We start from the raw sequence: 20,312 nt of genomic DNA on the forward strand, positions 1-20,312 counted from the left end.
GCTGGCCACAGGGGGTATAGTGATAAGCAAGAAGCAAGAAATGCTAGATGGCTGTACAGAAAGAAGGCTTGACAATATGCTCAGAGACGGCTAGAAACAAAGTGCTGCAGGAAGAAAATCAAGGAATTAGGTCGCCACGATCATTGAATATGACCTTTTCTTGCTCCATTCGACAACTCGAGCAGTACTCCTCATACCACTGCTTGACGTTGTCCGCATGCTCGGCAAAGACACGTTCAGCTTGGGCCGTTTGGCCTGTCTGCGAGTCGTCGCCCTGGGTTTCTTCGCCAAGGAGAACCTCAACCTGGCGACAGCGCCGGACCTCCTCGCGAAGCCAGCGCTCCCATTCGGTCTGAATGACCTCCTTCTCGATGCTGTTCACGACACGCAATGCGACGAGAAGATTGTGTCGATACATACCAAGACGCTCACGGGTTTGCTGGAAGCGTTTGATGGCGCTCTTGGTCAATGCATCCCGGGGCCCCGATGCACTAAGCGACAGAGGCATTTCGGAATACCGCATGCTCTGCTCATGGAAGGTGGCAAAACAATCACTGGCATTGCCGGTACCGGGCCAGATTGTGGAGTTTGCAACAGCGTCATCAATATCCCGCATGTAGATAGATTTGCTCATAACGAGGTTTGGCTGTACGCCCAGCCGTGCCATGAAGTTTCCTGCATGTCTCTCGTGCCACCAGTCCCAACTATCCCGCGAAGAATAGTATCCATTCAGGATTGCACTTGTGGCCAACATGGTCAGTATGATCTTATGTGCACTCACAGTCTTCCAAGACCAGCGAACTACGCCAAAGGCCCACATCATTAGGAAGGAAACACTCGTCTCAAGGAATGACAAGAAGGTCTCGAGAAGAAGCTCGTGCATGGCACGCTGTGTTCGAGGCTTGCGGGGTTCCAGCTTCAGGTTAGAGCCAGCGCCACTGAAGAGGGAGACGTGGCTTTGGCGTCCAACGTGGCCAAAGATCGTGATGGCTTTTTTAGTGCGACTGTGTACACCCAATCGGCGTACTTGATCACTGACTAGGTCGACAAGATCCAAGGAGTCTTGTTCTAAATCATCGCTTGCTTTTTTGTCGATGATACCTGGGCATGTTAGACTATTGTATTCTATTTAAATGGAAGGGGTGGAGGGGATAACTCACTTTTGAGGCCGTAGGGAGACCATAGCCACTCTACTTTCGTGTAAATAGCAAGCTTGCTCTTCGACTTGGCTTGGAAGGTAATGACAACCTTGCTAACCAACCGGAACGAACGTCGGAAGGGGAGATGCCATGGGGTTTTCTTATCTGTTATCACATAGCACAGATGGTCGTTGAGAACATCAATGATCTGATAATCCGAGATCGCATTTTCGTGAGTGCGACCTATACAAAATCAGTTATAGCTCGATCTCATGGATCACCAATAGCGAAGCCTACCAAGGATGTCTGTTGTGCCGATATTGTAGTGGAAGTCACGCCTCAGATGCCGCAATTCGGTACTAGCCCATGGGCCTTGCTTGATTTCTTTGAAATGTCAGCCATGTATAAGTGAAGTGATTGGGGATCTAGAATTGACGAACCTCGAGCTTGCCTCTCATGTAAAAGCAGCTGCCACACGGCGCTCTTGTCACCAAACAATATATGGAACAAAGCTTTAGGGCTTATATCGAGGATCTTTTCGGTCACCAAAACAAGATCACCTTGTGGAACATACTCCACGGGTTGGGTTGGGAGTCTGAATTTAGCAATATCCCGACCACGGCCAGTCCTGCCTCCATCCAGCTCAAGATCTTTGTCAATGTAAATAGGGAGTCGAATGTCCTTTGGATTACTCAGGTCTGTAGGCTTGCCCCCGTCGTGTTTAATGTCTGCAAGTCCAGACGAGAGATCTTCCCAGCTATCTGCACTGGAATTTCGGGCTGGGGACCCAGTATCCATCTTGATCAATGCTTTGATCAAAGATTCCAAATTCAATTGCTCGACGGCAATAGAGCCTTGGATCAAGAAGTTGAGCCGTTTTTGAAGAAGTCGGAGAGGTTCAAGGAAAGTTTTAATCGTAACCCGGCCAGGAGTATCACTGCCCAGGGGTGGAATAGTATGAAGGAAAAGGAAGTCACAGTCACGCCCAGGAGCTGCAGTTACCTCCTTGATGCTCTCTAAAGACACACCAGTAGTCAAAACCAGTCCGAAATGATGACTGTAAAAGTAGATGTTCCTTGTTGTGACATAAGCTCGTCCGGGGAACTCTTGCTGGTCGTTAGGGCTCCAGGTGGCTCTGAATACCAAGACCAATGCGTCGTCTCTCTTGACATCCGGGAAAAGCAATCTGAACTGAGCGTCTTGAATCTTCAGTTGTTGAGGATAGTAACTTGGATATTCACGCCCGATGCCCAGTGAAACTTGCGTGAGCTTAACATCATCTCCATCAAGGCTTACTGTCTGTCTGTGGCGTGGACCTGACTGCTGTCGGGGTTCCGGTAAAGCACCCGCTGCATCGGGCTGTGCGGCAATCGTAGGTGTTGAGGTATTGCTCAAGGTGGAAGACGACCGGCCTTCTGGGGCGTCATTGGACACTCCATCGATCTGGTGTTGTTCCAGTTGATGCTTGTTCATGAAACCCCAGTTAGAGCTACCCCACAGGTTCGCCATCATACCACTGGGCATGCCACCTGTGCTATCAGAGAGACCTAATCCAATTCCTCTTTCATTGCTCACAACCACTGCTGCCTTGCTCATGCTTGTGGGTGCCGGAGGATTGGCGAGCGTGGCAGGTGCAAGACTTGAACCAGGCTCATCCACGTTGCTTAAACTGCGGCCTCGTTTATCATCGACGCTTAGTGGACCGGCGTTGCTGTAAGGGAGTATATTGTGGCTGGCAGAGATGAGACTGGCTATCCCACCAGCAGGGCCGGGGATGGAAGGAGACATTGGAGCCGCATTGTTCGATTTGCGGTGAAGATCCAACTTTTGGATGAGTCTAGATGTATGCTCTCTTGCATGTTCTCTTGCAGAGCTCTCACTATCCAAGCCTGTGGGTCTTCTGCCACTTCCAATGTCGGTACTATTTCTCATGCTATATCCATCGCGGTCGGGAACAGGAAGCGTCATACTGCGATCTCCCGCTCCGGGCTCATCGTTCGCATGGGGGGTAAGAGAGTCTGCAGGGTCTGCAGCGAACTCGGAAGCCGGAGGCTGAGAAATTGAAAATGCGGGATCTTGAACTGTGACTTTTCCAGAAACAGAAAGATCAGTGCTTGCAGGGTTTTCCAATGCTTTCTGCTTGGCCGCCTCGAAGGCACCAATCCATTCCATCAGCTCCTTTTGATTATCTGCCTGCAGCAGAATGGTGTTGTTCTTGGTCTTCACTTGGAAGCAGAATCTGCGTTCCTCCTGGAATGCAGGACGAATACTGCAGAGCAGTACACCGATTCGTTCGCTCTCTTCAACGCCGCCGGTACGAGAACCCTGTACAAGACACCCAAATATGCCGTGCTTAAGAAAGGCCCACCGCTTGACCCAAACAGTACGAGTGGGCTTTCCTGACAATGTGCGCAAATAGAGCCATCCTTGCTTTTCCGGTCGCATCTCTTTGCTCACATTAAGTGTCGAAATAGGACGAGAGCCAAGGTACGGAACCGTCGAGATATTATAGTCCTCCAGTTCACGAGACGGTCGAGCCGCAAACTCTGCGGCTTCCTCAATGTGCTTCCGAGTGGATAGCAGCTCTCGTTTGGATGATTTCTCACTCCCTTCCATCTCATGAAGCCAGCCCTTAATACGATCCATCTCACGGGACCATTTCGAGAAGGTCCCGCTGTTGTGGTTGTGAAATCCCCGGAATTCCCGCCATTGATCGCAGGAGACCTTGACCAGAAGTCGGTCAAGTGCATTTCGTACCTGAGGACCCTGTACTGAATAGTCCATTGCCGCTTTCAGGTAGGCCTTGTGGGCTTCATGCAGCTGGAACGCTTCTTCTCTCAGGGCCGATGCCTCCTTGGACTTTGACTGAGAGGCATATCGAGCTTGGAGGTAATCGTACGCTTTCTGGGTTTGGTCGAGGTTGCGACGAATTTCCTATGGCTGTGTCAGATAATCCTGTACGAGAGCAAATTGGTTCAGGGGCCCTCGATACCTTGAAATGCCGCAGATCCTCTTGGATGAAATCTCGAATGGGTTCGGAAATCAACGACTCCAACTTTCGGGTTGTTGTGACGAGTCCACTCCAAAGATCTTTAGATCCCTCACCACACCTCCTCATAGCCAAAAGTGTGTAATCATGGTCAACGACCGCTTCGGAGACAACGAGGGGATGTGTCGAGTAGGAAAGAAAGTTATTCACTACACTTTCCAGAGCAGCCAGCTCGCAGGAGAGCTTAGTTGCAGCTTTGGCATATCCGTCGAGCCATTTCTCTATAAAATCAACCTGATCGGAGAAGTGGAGGGTGGTGGCACGGAAGGTGGGCGAGTCGAGAGCGGCTTCTTTGAGACCAACTGGGCTGAAAATGGACGTACACATTAGTATACACGAGAGAAAATTCTAATGTCAGACAAATCAGATACTCACACAACGCTCACGAGCTTCCCAACTTGGGGTAACGGGGTTTGTGCTTGAGTCGACATCTAGTGCATGTCTCCAGCCATACACCTGACGCGGGCAAAGACCGAGATGCGAGAGGTGTGAATGGGTCTGCTCTCGCTCATGCCACTCGATGATCAATTCAACTTTCAGGCCTGAAGAGAGCCCACGTGTATGATTTTCCGGCTTGTAGACTTTGCCTGAGACCTCCTCAGTGCTGCTCAGGTGAGCCTCCGGATGATCTAATTGGCTACGTCAGGGATGGGGCTCCTCTTGCCTTCGTGCCTGATCTTCAAGGCACGAGATCGGGGGGCGGTTTCTCTGTAGAGGGCGGTGTGAGATTTTTTTTCTTTCTGCCATTTGGAGATTTCACCGAGTCGACCTTCAATCACATACCTGATCACACAAAATGGAGCCTCCTTCTAAGAAAATGCGAAAGCTCTTGGATCAAGATAGCGATAGCGACTCTGGGGATGATGCTGGTGGAGTTCTCCTCGGCAACCAGTCGTCTGATACCGGATTCAAGATCAATGAAGACTACGCTCGTCGATTTGAACACAACAAGAAGAGAGAAGAAGTTGCGAGACGTACGTGGTTACACCAGAAGTTGTTGCGCTTGAGTGGCATATACTAACATTAGCTTGATTCGCAGTGGAAGCAAAGTATGGCAAGTCCTCCAGTTTTGGAGACCGCCGCCCAGGCGAAGACTCTGAGGATTCCGACTCCGAAGAAGAGGATGACGATGCAGAGCTCGCTACACTAGCTCTGGATGCTGAAATCTCGGCAACACTGAATGCTATTCGTTCTAAGGACCCTCGTGTTTACGACAAAGATGCCAGCTTTTACACCAAGTACGACCCAGAGGACGCGAATTCCGGAAAGGGCCCCAAGGAAAAATCCATGACGCTGCGGCAATACCATACAGAGAATCTTCTCAGTGGTGTCAACCCAGCTGAAGAGGAAAACACCCCAAGGACCTATGCCCAAGAGCAAGCCGACCTGAAAAATGCCATTGTCAAGGAGATGCACGGAGCGGCAGACAAGTCAGACGAAGAGATGGAAGATGCTGATGAGTTCATGGTCCGCAAGCCCGGCCAGGAGATTTCGTTGCCCAAATCTGAAATCAAACTCGATATCGAGAATGCGGACAAAGACCCCGAGACTTTCCTGTCCAACTTCTTGTCGGCACGGGCCTGGATCCCCACCGACAAGCCAGAGCTGCATCCGTTTGATTCAGATGAGGATGACGATGTCGACCGAGCAGACGCTATCGAAGAAGCATACAACTTCCGCTTCGAAGACCCCAACAAGATGAACGAGGTGATAGTCACGCACTCCCGTGATCTTACCAACCAGCAATCCGTCCGTCGCGATGAAAAGAGCTCCCGTAAGAAGATTCGTGATGCTGAGCGCGCACTCAAGGATGAGGAGAAGAAGCAGCGCGAAACTGAGAAGAATCGTCTGCGCAAATTGAAGACCGAGCAACTCCAGAAAAAGGTGGAACAAATCAAGGAGGTTGCGGGACTTCGTGCCTCAAGCTTCACGGACGAAGACTGGTCTCGTTTCCTGGATGCTTCCTGGGACGACTCAAACTGGGAAGCAGAGATGCAAAAACGATTTGGCGAGGAGTATTATGCCGGGGAGGAGGGCGAGAACAGCGAAAATGAGGGAGGGAAAAAGAAAAAGCATCCCAAAAAGCCTACATGGGATGACGATATCGATATCAACGATTTGGTCCCAGACTACGAGGACGAAGAACCGAATCCCACACTCGAACTATCAGAAGGCGAGGAAGAAGATGACGACGAAGCTTCTGGGTCTAAGAAAAAGAGCAAGGCTGAAGAGAAGCGCATTCAGAAACGTGAGGCCCGCAAAGACCGTCTTCGCATTGACGATGCGGTCGAGCGCAACCTGGATCTCGACATCACCTTGCTTCCTGGAGCTACAAAGAAGAACGCCACAAAGTTCCGCTACCGCGAAACCTCGCCGCAAAGCTTTGGCTTGACTGCACGGGATATCCTCATGGCGGACGACACACAGCTCAACAAGTTCGCTGGTCTGAAGAAGCTGGCCACCTTCCGCGAAGAAGAGCAGAAGCGGCGCGATCTGAAGAAGCTGGGCAAGAAGGCCCGGCTTCGCGAGTGGCGCAAGGACACTTTCGGTGATGAGAATGGGCCAGTGTTCAAGTTCGGCGGTGATGTCCAACCCAGTCAGCCCAAGGAGACTGTTGATGAGGATAAGGTTGATATCAGAGAAGGAGATGGCACACGTAAGAAGAGAAAGAGGTCGAAGAAGCATTAAACGTGTTGCATCTGTCAATCTACTATTGTTTATAGCTTATTCAAATCTATTTATGAAACGAAATAGAATCATTCCCATTTTGAGTTACAACACCTACTCGGTCACTTAAAACAGTTCTTTGTAATAATATATCTTAACCATGGACCAGCATCGTGTAGGAATAATTAAAGCACAACTGAAATCGTTGAATTCCAAAGAGGCAGCTTTAGAAAGTGCCGAATGGTGAGAGTATTGCTGACAATATATATTCGCAGCTTTTCCAAAAAGTGGAACATATACAACAGAAATTGGCACAAATTACAACTCTAGTTTATTGCCAAGGAGTTACATATGTAGACATATCACACCACAGGTATTGGAAATTCGATCGAGAATGATTTTCTTGCAATCTGTTCTTCAGGTCCATATACATACCTGTAGGACTCAGTAGCTCCCGAAGCGGAAAGCTCCCATGCGATGCGGGCCCACTCATGCGCTAGCGGTTGCTGGGGCGAACCTCGGGATATTTTGATTTCAAGCTTTAGGAAGCTTCTAATATTCCGTATTGCTATTATAATCTGGGTAGGTAAATGATTTGAACGGAGTCCTCCGTACAGACAATTTCCTTGAGAACCAAGGAAAGTGGAGCCAATGTGCTATTGGGTACCTGGCATTGTCTAACATGTGAAGTACCTAGGTACATCGTCTATGCGGCGATCTATCACCTTAAAGTTTGTACCCGCGACACCAAAATAGAAGCGGAAAAAAATGTCTCATATCACGTCTAGGTATCCCTCGCATATCGCAGCATTGTATTATCGCAAGATCTGGGAGGGATCACATTTGCTTAGTTGGTTTATTTATGCTACTGTACAATGTCCTAGATAATCTCAGTAAGAAAAAAATAAAAAATTAAAGAATAAGATGGTTAGTGGGTGAGGAGACCTGGGGAGAATCCACTCGCCCGACACAAACAAAGGCTACTCCCTCCGTACAACATACACATACTAGGAACATCGGGGTTTTTTTATATCAAGTTTGAGCGGTCAAGTACATACGTAATCAAGAGCGCCATATCCGAAACCATTCAAGAACCCCAGAATACAAGGCTAAAAGGGAATAATAGCGACGTCGGTGGCAACTCCGAGATATAATTTTCATGCTCGGTTCGCCATCGGATACCCGGCCAGCAAAAAGGAGGTTGCCCCGGGGAGTGGATGCCCGGCATTGGACAGGGAAATATACACCGTACCCCTACGGTATTATGCACCGGCGCTTGGGCCGTTGCTCGGGACTACAGGATGTCGATGATCACGAGTGAAAAAATAGGATAGTGATTGATTTCCAAAAGAAACAAAAGTGAATTTATAAAGTGGTTGGATTGTAGACAGTGATAGAGTGGTCCCTTTAACAATTCCAAAAAGACCCTCATACGGCCAAAGCACTTGTCCAGACCCAATATCAAAGACCGGCCAGATTGCAGAATTTTCAGTGGATCGGGAGATATCGGCAGGAGGCAAACTAATACGGCATAATACAGCATAATAACTGTAAGATACAGTAATTTAACCCCCTGGGCTTCCTGATTGGGTCTTAGCGCCCGGCGGTCGAGTATTTTTTTTCTGGCCCCCCTTCCCGCCTTCTCTCTTCCTTTTTCTTCCTCATTATCCCTGGTGTCTCTTTCTTCTTGACACTCTTTTCCATCTCCTCTCTTTTTTTTTTTTGCATCCCGTTTCTTTTGCACTATCTTCAAAATGGGTTCCGATAACCAGGACAAGACCGTCTTCGGCATGCCCGTAAGTATCTCCTTGTGAGCTTGTGAGAGCTGGCCTCGATGTCGCGTGAAGATTCAAAACGATGAGATGTCAAGCATCAAATTATCATCGAACTTGCTTCCAAGCGCAATTTCAAGGATAGCTCATCACTAGCTCAATATGAGTTGAGCAGAGGAACAATGCTAACAAGCCTTTCACAGAGCTTCGTTGTCGACTTCCTGAGTACGTGTCATGCTTGATGCTTGGAATCACAAGCGATTGCAAACTTCAACAGCGTCTTGAATGTCCATACTAACTGTCCTTTAGTGGGTGGTGTCTCCGCCGCTGTCTCCAAGACCGCCGCTGCCCCCATTGAGCGTATCAAGCTCCTGATCCAGAACCAGGTTGGTTACCACCCGTCTAGCACCGATTGAAACGGACCAAAGGAGGAAGTTTATACTTGATTGTGATTTGCAATTGAGTGTAATGTTCAACATTGGACACAGGTTGTGTTTTCACATCGATCACAGCCCGTGAAAAATTTTCTCCCTTGGCCCGTGACAGTCGGCGGCATAATATTTCCACCGACTCAGCATCTAACCACATTCGATCAATAGGATGAGATGCTCAAGCAGGGTCGTCTCGACCGCAAGTACAACGGCATTGCTGACTGCTTCCGCCGTACCGCCGCCGCTGAGGGTGTTGTCTCCTTGTGGCGTGGTAACACCGCCAACGTCATCCGTTACTTCCCCACCCAGGCCCTTAACTTCGCTTTCCGTGACACCTACAAGTCCATGTTCGCCTACAAGAAGGACCGTGATGGATACGGCAAGTGGATGATGGGTAACCTTGCCTCCGGTGGTGTATGTATCTCTAAAATTCCCTCACACTTGGACTACGACTAACAAATCCCTTAGGCCGCCGGTGCCACTTCCCTCCTGTTCGTCTACTCCCTGGACTACGCCCGTACCCGTCTGGCCAACGATGCCAAGTCCTCCAAGGGCTCCGGTGAGCGCCAGTTCAACGGTCTCGTCGATGTCTACCGCAAGACCCTCGCCTCCGACGGTATTGCCGGTCTCTACCGTGGCTTCGGTCCCTCCGTTCTCGGAATTGTCGTCTACCGTGGTCTCTACTTCGGAATGTACGATTCCATCAAGCCCGTTCTCCTCGTCGGTCCTCTTGAGGGCTCTTTCCTCGCCTCCTTCCTGCTCGGCTGGACCGTCACCACCGGTGCCGGTGTTGCCTCTTACCCTCTTGACACCGTTCGCCGCCGCATGATGATGACCTCTGGTGAGGCCGTCAAGTACTCCAGCTCCATGGATGCTGCCCGCCAGATCATCGCCAAGGAGGGTGTCAAGTCTCTCTTCAAGGGTGCCGGTGCTAACATCCTCCGTGGTGTTGCCGGTGCTGGTGTCCTGTCCATCTACGACAAGGCTCAGCTCCTCCTCCTCGGCAAGAAGTTCTAAGCGATTCACTGAAATGTGAGTCTCTTGCCACTGTAGTTATACTGGAATAGGGGATGCATGCCTCCCCCAGTGTAACCACTGGGCGTGGAATTTGAGGATATGGGATGGTCAAAAGATAGATGCGTCAAGAAATGGGTCTGAAGGATCTTGAAGCATAGAATGATGTGATACTTCCCTTTTTGTACCCAATGTACTTTACTGCCTGCAAACTCTTTTCGTTTTTTCACCTTGATCCTTGTGAATGTTGTAGAAGTAAATAATCATTATTATCTCCATGAGCTAACACTGTTTTCTGTCACCCTCGGTAGCTTTCTTCACGGCTCAACATGTTTGCGCTGTAAGTTGTATGCTCCCAGCTATGCTCGTACAGTGAAACGAAGCAAGTGAAGGTCAACATCTAAGCCCCACTGCCTTTCAGGTGTCATTTCTATCTTTCAAACAAACTTGGGTGAAGCACAGGCAACCGCCAAAAATAAAAGAAAAAGAAAAAGAAAAAGTAAAGAAAGGGGTCCCAAAGCGGCAAGACTCCACAGCGGCAATAGCTATGACGTCTAGGCTCCTCGAAGCTACAAAGCCTCTTCACCCCTTGACACTTCAGACTCCCACTTACAACATATCAATCCATCAACACACAGAATGTCCGCTCCAACAGGTATCCAAACCTACACTTCAGCGCCTGTGAACTCCAACAAGGAGGAAGAAGGCACGCATGCAACAACCTCGCAGCCCGAACCCGCCACCGCAATCGAGTCACCAGCAAGCGCACCCTCAACACCTCCACCAGCACCCGCAACAACAACAACCGCCCAGCCCAGCTCCCCAGAACCAGCACCACCGCAGCCAGGCGCCACAGCAGTGCAACCAACCCCAACAGCAACAGCCGCGCCTGAAGCACCACCACCAACAACCTCCTCCCCCGAGACAGCAACATCCACAACCCAGACACCACCCGCACCCCAACCGGGCGCCCTCCCATCACCATCAACTACATACACAGGCGCAGCAGCGCCCCACTCCTCTTCAATCCCCCCACCCCCAAAGGTCGGCGAAGCCGTCTCCCAACCGCCTCCACCACCAGCCCAGCCAACCCAGCAAAGCTACAGTCAATCCTACTCCTACAACGCGCCCACACTGGGTGCGCAGACTACAATCCCGAACTCTACCTCCGCGTCTTACTCGTCTGTGTACCAGACGCAGGCGGGATCATACGCTCGTCCGCAAACGCAGACTCTGCCGCTGCACTACGGTGCGGGTGCTGGGTCTGGGTCTGGATCTGGAGGTGGGGCGGATAGTATCTTCCCCGAAGAGGAAGAGGGATTTATGGGTGCTGCGAAGGGGTGGATGAGGTGGTCTGGCAATAAGTTGGCGGAGGTTGAGAAGGGGGTTTGGAAGAAGATTAATGATGTTCATGGTTAGGAGGATGGGGTATGGATTGGGTTTATTGGATGGTTAGGTTGGAATCTGTTTTTTTATGGGTTTACTGGCTGAGGGGTTGCATGCGGTGGGTTGGGCTTTTTTATTTGTGTATTAGGTAGGATATTTGGGGTATGAGGGGAGTACCAAATTGGGTTATGGACTTGGGCTTGTACTTTGCTTGGAGTTTGTCTTGAACGATGTTTTTAATACGAGTGCTTTGGTTGGACTTGCATTGGGAAGAAGCTCTGATGAGAACACCTAGCCTATGTATAGGACACTGTGGATTCTTTAGATGAGTATAGTCATAAACCATGGATACTTAGTTACAAGCGAAAAGAACAATATGGTAACTGAACCGCGCAGAATTTGCGACGGGTTGAGTTTCTAAACTAGCTAAGTGAATATGTATTTCCATCCCATCCCCAGCTGAAAAGCGTTAAGTAGTCAGCCTCGAAAACCGAAGCTGAAACCCCCGGGGCAATGCAAGGATGATGAACCTGCAATGTACAACAGACTATGCGTAGAGCACACAAAGAGAAACACGGACAAATAGACAGAAAGAGAGAGGAAGAAGATAAATTCTCAGTTGGATCAGTGAAGATGACTGAGATTCCATACAAGTCGGAAGGGCCAGTGCAATCAGTAAAGACGACCGAAACCTCACTTCAGATGGTTGAGATCTTCCAAGGATAATTGGGGGTTGTTGAAATTGAAAGCCCATAAGAAAAAGAGACAAAGTAGAGTATTAGAAAAGTTCGGAGTATGAAGAAAAAAACACAAGGAGTCTTGTAGCAGTAGCAGACTCGACTAATGCAAAGATAAACGCCAGAATGAGTAGGTGACAGACAGTAGTGCTGTGAGCAAACCCATGTTAAAAGAAAAGAAAAAAAAAGGGAGCGGAGAAAAGAAGGGGGTATTTGGAGTTGTCATAGCGGTAGCAGTAACGGGACTGCTACCCTGAATCATGTGACAAATTGTTTCGTGTCAGGCATAAGAGAAAAGTGAAAACTTGAACGCCATCTTGGAAACCCAATACCACAAAGGTCCAACCCAACGCCCATCAATCAAGGTAGTTGCACTGCAAGCTAGCCAAATTTCCTGGCTTTGGATTTTTTTTGGAATTGTCGAAAGACCATGGCACGCCAAGAGCGGTCCAGACCAACTTTGACGGCCTTGAATGTGAAAGAAGAAAAATAGTGTATCCCGCAAAAGAGTAGAAAGAAATAAACGCCGACCATGAGGGTGGGGCTTTACATGGAGCCCAAGCGGAGGAGCGCCTCCACAGCGGCGCGTTCCTGGATGTCAAAGGTGCGGGGTGGCAACTTAGCCACAGATGGGCAGGTGGCAGGGAAAATCCCAGATGGCTGAGGCTTTGCGCGCGCAGCGACATGACCGTTGATGAAACTGCCATTGTTGTTCATTGAACGGGCGCGCAAAGCGTCAGCGCCGATTTGTGCCCAGTCCTCCTCATCGGTGTCATCGCCTTCAACCCACTCGTTTTCTTGCATCTCATCGGGAGCCTCCGAGGAAGAGCAGTACTCGCCGTCGTCGCCATCGAGAGACATTTTGTCGGCCTCATGTTCCAGCATGTCAAGGTCGCCGTGCATGCCGTAATCGTCGGTGTACGAGAATGCCGTGGATTCGGCAAAGCTCATGCGGTATGGATGACGGTTGCCACCCTGCCAACCCGACTGGCCCTGAATCTGTAGGCCACGCTGCTGGAACGAACCTGCGACACTCGAAGGAGGCGACGACGAAGCATTCAAATCACGATCGTGAGCAGGTTCACCACGACGTCGCGCGTCCCAGCGGCCCCAACCAATCTTCTCGAATACCACGTCGCCTTGAACACCACCTGCCTCACCTCCATTTCCCCGACCTTCCAACGCCGCAACGACAAGTCTGCGCGCCTTGGCTGGGGGAATATGCGAAAAGCCAGGGACGGAAGCTGTCAGATGACCCATAACGTGACGGATAGCCAAGGGCCCCTGCTCGAGCAAGATCTCAGGGAGATGATGTTTGGAGAGCATGGCAGGGGTGATCGCGCCGGTACTGTCGAGGTCATCGACAGGCAGGGAGACATGATGGCCGTTGTCGTGTTCCGCATCCTCGAGATCAATATCGGAGTCCAACTGGGGGACAGTCGACAGCGGCGATCCTGGCGACAGTGTCGCTCGGTGCTTGAAGGTCTGAGGAGGGAGGGTTGGGGAGATAGAGTTGGGTGGCGTGGGCAGCATCGCAGGCACACGGCCGCCACTCAGGCCGGAGCGGCGCTGGGGAATATCAACCGAAGCAGTCTTGCCAGCAAGAGCCATAGCAATGCTGGAGTTTGTATGGAAAGCCATGGTGGATAGAATATGGATTTGTGAAAGGAGAAGAACCTAGAACGCGCAAGCCGGGGTATATGAGTCAGAAGACGATCTAAAAGCGCGACAAAGCAAGTACCACGGAATGATCGGGTGGCAACAGAATAGCTTCAGAATAAAAGAGTCAAAGAAGTAAAACAAAGGATCTTACCTTTCACACACAGTGACAAAAGAGACACTGTAGCCGTGTAGCGAAGTTGGGGCCAACTTTGTTTAGGGCTTCCACGTAGGGGGGGAGATGCGACGCGGCAAGGGGAGATAGATAGTCGCGATAAGAGCAGGATTCCAAGGGGAAGAGGTCGGAGAGTGTCCACGAGTTTGAGATGTTAAGGAAGAAAGGAAGAAGATCAGTGTGACTCCCTGGAAGTGACTTGGACCTTTGTACTCTTACCAGGAAGGCCCAAGTATGGAATTAGGAAGGCGCGTGGGTGGATTGATTGGCGCCTCGTGGGACACCGGGTGCTTCCGGCTCTCTCTTCACTATTACTATACTATTATACTATTATAACTATTATAAACTATTGACTATTAAACTACGACATTATTACCTTCTATTCCTTTTAGTTTGAAACATATTAGTATAAAAATACATTCTATATACCCCTATATATGTTCATCACCATCTTCTTTCATGTTCACACTAATCTTCATCCCTGAGTCGATCTAAGGAAATCCAGTTCCCTGTACCCCCACTGGTGTAAAGATATCTGAGTAATAGAGAAATAAAACCCCTCATGCCAAGTTGTTATCGGCCAGTCATGGTGATCCCCAGTGCTCGTGCGTCTTTAATGAACGCTTGCAGCGCTCCAGGGCGTAACCCTACTTTCTCCTATCATCGGCTGATAACCATCGTTCACGGCACGTGGACCATTTAAACAACTTCAACCTTTGTACCTGTGGACACTCTTCAATAGTGTAGATGTCATTCTTATTCTAATGTATGTGACGTTCTGATCTAGAATTGCCCCTCCATTGTGTAACTTGCATGTAACTATGCATAGAAAGTACAATATCAAGTCATCGTTAGGGTAAGGATGTAAGCATTTAGGTACTAGGTACATCCACTTCCCCTCGGGTCCCACTACAATCTGGGCTCTGGCCCCTTGACGTCACATGTACCGGTGACATTTCTTGGAATTGGGCACTTCTATTATATTCCTATATACATCGGAGTATACTCCTTGCTATGTTGCCTATCCCAAGGGAGTATACGACATGCATAATTGAACCCTAAATCACAACATTGAACTCACCCTTACAATCCCGACTATGCTGTGCACATTCGCCTTATCTTGGAATGTAATCCTGCATACTCCGTAGTTGACACTTGCCTTGGAAGCCCAAGCCCCCGTTGCCCCGTAGAATACATCCGAGGAATGCACCTAGTGCGAGGTCCATGTACGACATACAAGCCACTTGTACACCTGTACACCTGTTGACTTGTGGGCTTGCTAGGGTCTGTGTGTTGGAAATTGTGGGCTTTCTCAATTTGGCCATCAATTCCCTTTCCCCCCTCCTATTGTGCGGGAAGTAGATGCGGATGACGAGCTAGCCCTGCATGTCACCTTCTATGTCATTCTACCATTCTATACAACTTTAACCCCTCAATGATGCTGCACCGAGGGGTTTGCTTGCCCTTCTGGTGATCTCCGATTTATGTGTGTGCCTTGATCGGTCCCTGGCCGCTTACCCTGTTTTACCCCGCGATGTTCGAAATAATCTTGACTCTGCAGATACTACATTTTGGTCATGCGTTCCTCAAAATTGTTGCTTACAGGTAGTCAGACAATATTTAGTCAACAATCTGACTCAGATTAAGGGCGATAGGCAAGTGGAGAGCGGAAATGGTTATCTTTTTGACTCTACGCTGTATACGTACATCGTCCATTCTATAACTTCCCATCTCGGACTCCGAAGTATGAGCCCACCCACTGTATCCCTCTTCATTTTTTTCTTCCCGATGTCATCCTCTCCAACCAAAGCTTCAAATCAAAAGACCCCTCACTCAGATCACGCATATTTCCTACGAAGAGAAACGCGTACCCCTCGGCCTGCCTGGGAGATTGGTCATCCGCATACCTAATTGAGCAAGCAATAGTTGTATAGCTAGGGCCCTCGTAAGCCGCTAGTTTCTCTGCATCCTCAATTGTCGGTACTTCGTACGCGGCCCCCGTGACAATGTCACCGGGACCACTAGAAAGTAAGGCTGGGTAGTGTCCCCAAAGCTTACACTTGTAGCCCTCAATGTATGCAGGTCGCAGGTGGGATGCCTGTTTTAGGTCTAATAGATCTACAAGTAGACTTTGATCTTGGAGTGAGCCGTAGAAGAAATATGGTCCTGTTGGAGCAGGACGTTGGATTCGAGGTCGTGGGACTTGGGATTGAAAAAAATGACTGGGAGATGTGCTTCGCATGTTCAGGACTGTGGGTGATATTTTTGAGCGAGGATTCTGTGGATGAGGTGGGGGTGGAGGAGGTGGTAGACTGCTCATTGACCGTATTGAGTCGGCCATGGCTGTGGTAGTATGAAACATCGAAAAACCTGAGCGCTGTCTATGGGTGTCTCTAGGGCTGTTCTCTAGGGCTGAGAGATGTTGTTACATAACATATGTGTTGGAACCCATGGACGTTTGTGGGGAGAATCACTGCCGGTGCGGGGAATTGCAGATGCCTTCACTACTACACACATTGTTTTGCTATGATTTTAGGCAAAACAAGCTTTATTTTCAGTTAGATCCCAATGTTGAAGAAAATGACATTAACCTTGGAAACTCTTGTGATCGGATAAATGGGGCATCTTCACCTATTCAATTGAGGCTATTTCCCCGACGCGGGGTTTCGAGCGCCTAAATAATGCGATACTAGACAATTAGCCAAAAAGATAAATTGTTAAATAGAAGTGGAAGGTGTTTTACAGTAGTTTAAAAGGGAATCTTTCGAATTCATCACACGCCTGGCTATAATGGTCAACTACGGATTTGCATTTCTCTGTTTGGCAATCACCGCAAACGCAGCAGTTAGCCCCAAGTCTTTGGACTCAGATATTTCCATTCTTATTCACAATGACCTACTAGGTATACATACTCCCTGGTATCGGGTGGAATCAAAGACTGACGGTTGAAACAGAAACCGAAAGTCCTCGATCAGGTTCAGGAATTCTGGTGCTCGATGCAAGATCATGGCAAGCCGCCACCGAAAGCTGTCAAAAGGTTGGGGAGACTCTCTGGGGGGCTGATTCCAGTTACAGGAATATTCAAAGTGACTTGGATTACCTTATATTCCAAGGCAAATACGCTCGTAACCAACGTTTTTGGACTGTCTTGGACCACCGCAAACTGTCGACTATCGACACAAATGGCCGGGTCAATCAAGCCTCTGCGAATGAAAAACTCCCCGTTCTTTGTACACAAAGTGCTCCATTATCCAACAGCACATTTCAAAATACAAGTGCTCAGTGGCAGGTGACTGTCCACTCCAACGATGAATATCTCACTGGGTATGTAGCAACTAGTGTTTTCCCAGAACCTCGCAATATATTCTAACAAAATGTAGATTCCGGGATCGAGTCAGTTTCCGCTTTCTGGGAATTCGCTATGCTAAACAGCCCCGGCGATGGGACTATTCCCAAGTACACAAAGGGGCTGGCAAAAAGGCTTCTGCTCTCGACTATGGCTCTGACTGCACACAAGGCACGACTGGTTCCGAAGACTGCCTGTTCCTCAATATTTGGACTCCCTATCTTCCCAAGAGCAAAAAAGTTCAAAAGAACCATCTCAAACCTGTGATGCTTTGGATTCACGGCGGAGCTTTTACCGGCGGCACTGGTAGTGACCCGACGTTCGACGGCGGCAATCTAGCCTCAAGAGGTGATGTTGTGGTCGTCACAATAAACTACCGTCTGGGAACATTGGGGTTTCTTGCACTAGATGATGGCAAAACCAACGGGAACTACGGATTGGCAGACCAGACTACAGCGCTGGAATGGGTTCGTCGGAACGTTCAGGACTTCGGCGGCGATCCGGACAAGGTAACCATTTTCGGCCAGTCGGCCGGTGCAGCCTCAGTGCGAGCACTCCTTGCTTCTCCTGCAGCACGTGGTAAATTTGCTGGTGCAATTATGCAGAGCAATCTGGGTGGCTTGGCTTACGGCACAACCTACTCGAAGTACTATACCATCGCGCAGGAGATGGACGTTGTGGGGAATACTATTCTCAATGAGACAAACTGCACAGATGTTGCTTCACCAGTCGAGTGTTTGAGACAACTCCCCGCATCGACGATTGCAAACCTAGCCGACTCGGCGCGGTATCTAGTTGTCGATGGCGTTTACCTCCGAAGCTCAGAACTGGATTTAACAAACCCAGCATCAACTGCCAATGTGCCTTTGATGATAGGTACTATGAGAGACGATGGCGCTGCCATGATTGGTTATCCTGAAGTGGGAGAAACTCTGAAATCCTTCCTCAATGAATCCGGCCTACCTGACTCAATTGCACCAAGCCAACTCTTCCCTGCGCCATCAACCGCCAATGCTACACTCGATATCTTCAACACTTCCTCTCGCATAGCCACAGATGGAATGTTCCGCTGTATCGACGAAGCAACTGCACATGCAGGCTCAAGAACACATATATTCCCCGATATCTACTATTATGAGTTCAACCGTTCATACCAAATGCCTGGCTGGTCACCCAATGCCCCGGTGTGCAACGCTCCTATTACAGAAGAGTTTCCGAATGGTGAACCCAGCCAGGAATACTTTAAATGTCATTCTGGCGAGCTTTTCTACGTGTTTGGAAGTTTCCGTCGTCAGGGCTTGCCTTTCCGCGATGAGTTTGATCTACCTTTTGGGCAGTATGTGCTGGATTCCTGGGCAAGTTTTGCAAGGGCGGCTAGACCTACTCCTAACTTGGGCTTTTTGAAGGCAAGAAGATATGATAATACAACTCGGGAAATTGAGGCAGCTGGGTTGTGGGAGCCGTTTGGCAAAGAAGGTCAGATTCGGCTGCTTCAGTGGCCATCGAAAATGAGCGATTTGGATGAATTGGAACAATGTCGTGCATTGAAATTGTCTTTGGATTACTTCGACTCTTAGAATTAGAAAAAATGAATTAATGTTTTTAACTACAGACAAAGGACTCTGTATCTCCTAGCTCCGTCAATGCTTTATTCAGACAAAACATAAACTTGTCTTGTAAATGCATTTTCTAGAAACAACATGAATGGCTCTTTGGTTCTTTTGTTTGGGATGTTGTTTATTGGCAGTCTCGTTTCAAGGGTCGTTTGAGAACTCTTTTGCGCGGCCCCCTTAACTTCAATGCCTTTGTAGTGTCTTTGTTGGTACTCGAGCATGATATTTGTAGATACAAACCCTTTGTGTTCAGTATTTTGAGTGGTCTCTTGGGAGGCCATTTGCTGCAGTATAAGATCCATGATGGTCCGTCTCTCAATGTAAAGACAAACCAATTGATTTCATCTCACGGGGACCATTTTTTCTTTCGACATGCCTGGAAAGGGAACCAATACAGGTCGTCGGGGTAATTATACTGTGAGAGACTATTTGGTTAATATCAAACCGCAATATTTGAGTTGCCTTTGGGACAAAGGTGATTGGAGCCAGGCCCACGGCGATAGTAAGGCGTCCGTTCGCGGCACCTATGTCATGAAGAGCATGAAGACAACTACTCAGCCACCAGAGTACCGGCTTCAGGTTCTGCACGGAGCTAAGCCTATATTAAACTTCACTATGCCAGGAAGCTCGAACAAGAACGGCTCAACCAATCCTCCTACCTCCCAGGAGGTTATTGATGCCATTACAATCGAACTCAGCAAGATCGGTAAGTAGAATATGAAAGTCTATATATTTAACTATAGAGAGCTTTCTCAACACTCGCTAGTCATCTATTTTTGCAACCACTTTCAGGGCTCGCCTTCAACCTGGGGTGTAGTGGATAATTTCGACCTTGTTTTTTGGGTCGTTCCCTAGATCATACTGACTACAACATCTTTCTTTCACAGAGCTTTTAAGTATTTTATTTAAATCTGAACTGTTTCTCGTCCTTTGTTTCTCGTCTCATGCTTGTTTCCCAATTTATATACCAATTAGAGCCTTAGCTTATCACATCTATGACCAAATAAAATACCTTCCTTTTACCCCTAAGCAAAAGTAAATCATGGAAACAAAGTTTTCTATGCATCCTTTTAAAATAACAAATGATGTCAATTTAAGTCACTGGCTAATCAAACCGAAGTCATGTAAAAGAGTACATGCTATCTACTACAAGTTTCATAGTGAGATACAGCATGGGTATCGTAGTCGAATTTCGAGTTGAATTATTCATATACAAAGCTGATAGTGCTGGTCACACCCAAAGGGGAACCCATGACTTTTTGGCTTCTAGTTTTCTTTGGCTTACTTTCCTTGCAGTGTTTCAGTTACCTCCCTTCACCCCCCC

General features: G+C 48.7%; 7 protein-coding genes across 7 annotated transcripts; 4 read left to right on the forward strand and 3 right to left on the reverse strand.

The window, feature by feature from the left end:
- Window positions 1-118: 118 nt before the first annotated feature.
- Window positions 119-4,619, reverse strand: PEX2_036440 (uncharacterized protein; the record flags this gene model as incomplete). The annotated part of the gene is made up of 6 exons (XM_016740919.1): window positions 119-1,101; window positions 1,161-1,382; window positions 1,437-1,523; window positions 1,580-4,073; window positions 4,132-4,495; window positions 4,564-4,619. The coding sequence occupies 6 exons, from the start codon at window positions 4,617-4,619 to the stop codon at window positions 119-121; spliced, it is 4,206 nt and encodes a 1,401-aa protein (XP_016601113.1).
- Window positions 4,620-4,984: 365 nt separating this feature from the next.
- On the forward strand, window positions 4,985-6,876 carry PEX2_036450 (KRI1 family protein; the record flags this gene model as incomplete). The annotated part of the gene is made up of 2 exons (XM_016740920.1): window positions 4,985-5,162; window positions 5,228-6,876. 2 exons carry the CDS (start codon window positions 4,985-4,987, stop codon window positions 6,874-6,876), a joined length of 1,827 nt encoding a protein of 608 aa, XP_016601114.1.
- Window positions 6,877-8,609: 1,733 nt separating this feature from the next.
- PEX2_036460 (putative mitochondrial ADP,ATP carrier protein (Ant)) lies at window positions 8,610-10,075 on the forward strand (the record flags this gene model as incomplete). The annotated part of the gene is made up of 5 exons (XM_016740921.1): window positions 8,610-8,651; window positions 8,831-8,852; window positions 8,937-9,013; window positions 9,227-9,472; window positions 9,527-10,075. 5 exons carry the CDS (start codon window positions 8,610-8,612, stop codon window positions 10,073-10,075), a joined length of 936 nt encoding a protein of 311 aa, XP_016601115.1.
- A 636-nt stretch (window positions 10,076-10,711) lies between these two features.
- On the forward strand, window positions 10,712-11,491 carry PEX2_036470 (uncharacterized protein; the record flags this gene model as incomplete). Its single annotated transcript, XM_016740922.1, has 1 exon — window positions 10,712-11,491. The coding sequence occupies one exon, from the start codon at window positions 10,712-10,714 to the stop codon at window positions 11,489-11,491; it is 780 nt and encodes a 259-aa protein (XP_016601116.1).
- Window positions 11,492-12,741: 1,250 nt separating this feature from the next.
- PEX2_036480 (uncharacterized protein) lies at window positions 12,742-13,836 on the reverse strand (the record flags this gene model as incomplete). Its single annotated transcript, XM_016740923.1, has 1 exon — window positions 12,742-13,836. One exon carries the CDS (start codon window positions 13,834-13,836, stop codon window positions 12,742-12,744), a length of 1,095 nt encoding a protein of 364 aa, XP_016601117.1.
- A 1,964-nt stretch (window positions 13,837-15,800) lies between these two features.
- PEX2_036490 (gamma-glutamylcyclotransferase family protein) lies at window positions 15,801-16,271 on the reverse strand (the record flags this gene model as incomplete). The annotated part of the gene is made up of 1 exon (XM_016740924.1): window positions 15,801-16,271. The coding sequence occupies one exon, from the start codon at window positions 16,269-16,271 to the stop codon at window positions 15,801-15,803; it is 471 nt and encodes a 156-aa protein (XP_016601118.1).
- Window positions 16,272-16,819: 548 nt separating this feature from the next.
- On the forward strand, window positions 16,820-18,952 carry PEX2_036500 (putative carboxylesterase; the record flags this gene model as incomplete). The annotated part of the gene is made up of 3 exons (XM_016740925.1): window positions 16,820-16,931; window positions 16,984-17,353; window positions 17,410-18,952. 3 exons carry the CDS (start codon window positions 16,820-16,822, stop codon window positions 18,950-18,952), a joined length of 2,025 nt encoding a protein of 674 aa, XP_016601119.1.
- Between the last annotated feature and the right edge of the window lie 1,360 nt (window positions 18,953-20,312).

This window comes from Penicillium expansum (assembly GCF_000769745.1).
Source record: "Penicillium expansum strain MD-8 chromosome Unknown contig109, whole genome shotgun sequence".
Taxonomy (NCBI): domain Eukaryota; kingdom Fungi; phylum Ascomycota; class Eurotiomycetes; order Eurotiales; family Aspergillaceae; genus Penicillium; species Penicillium expansum.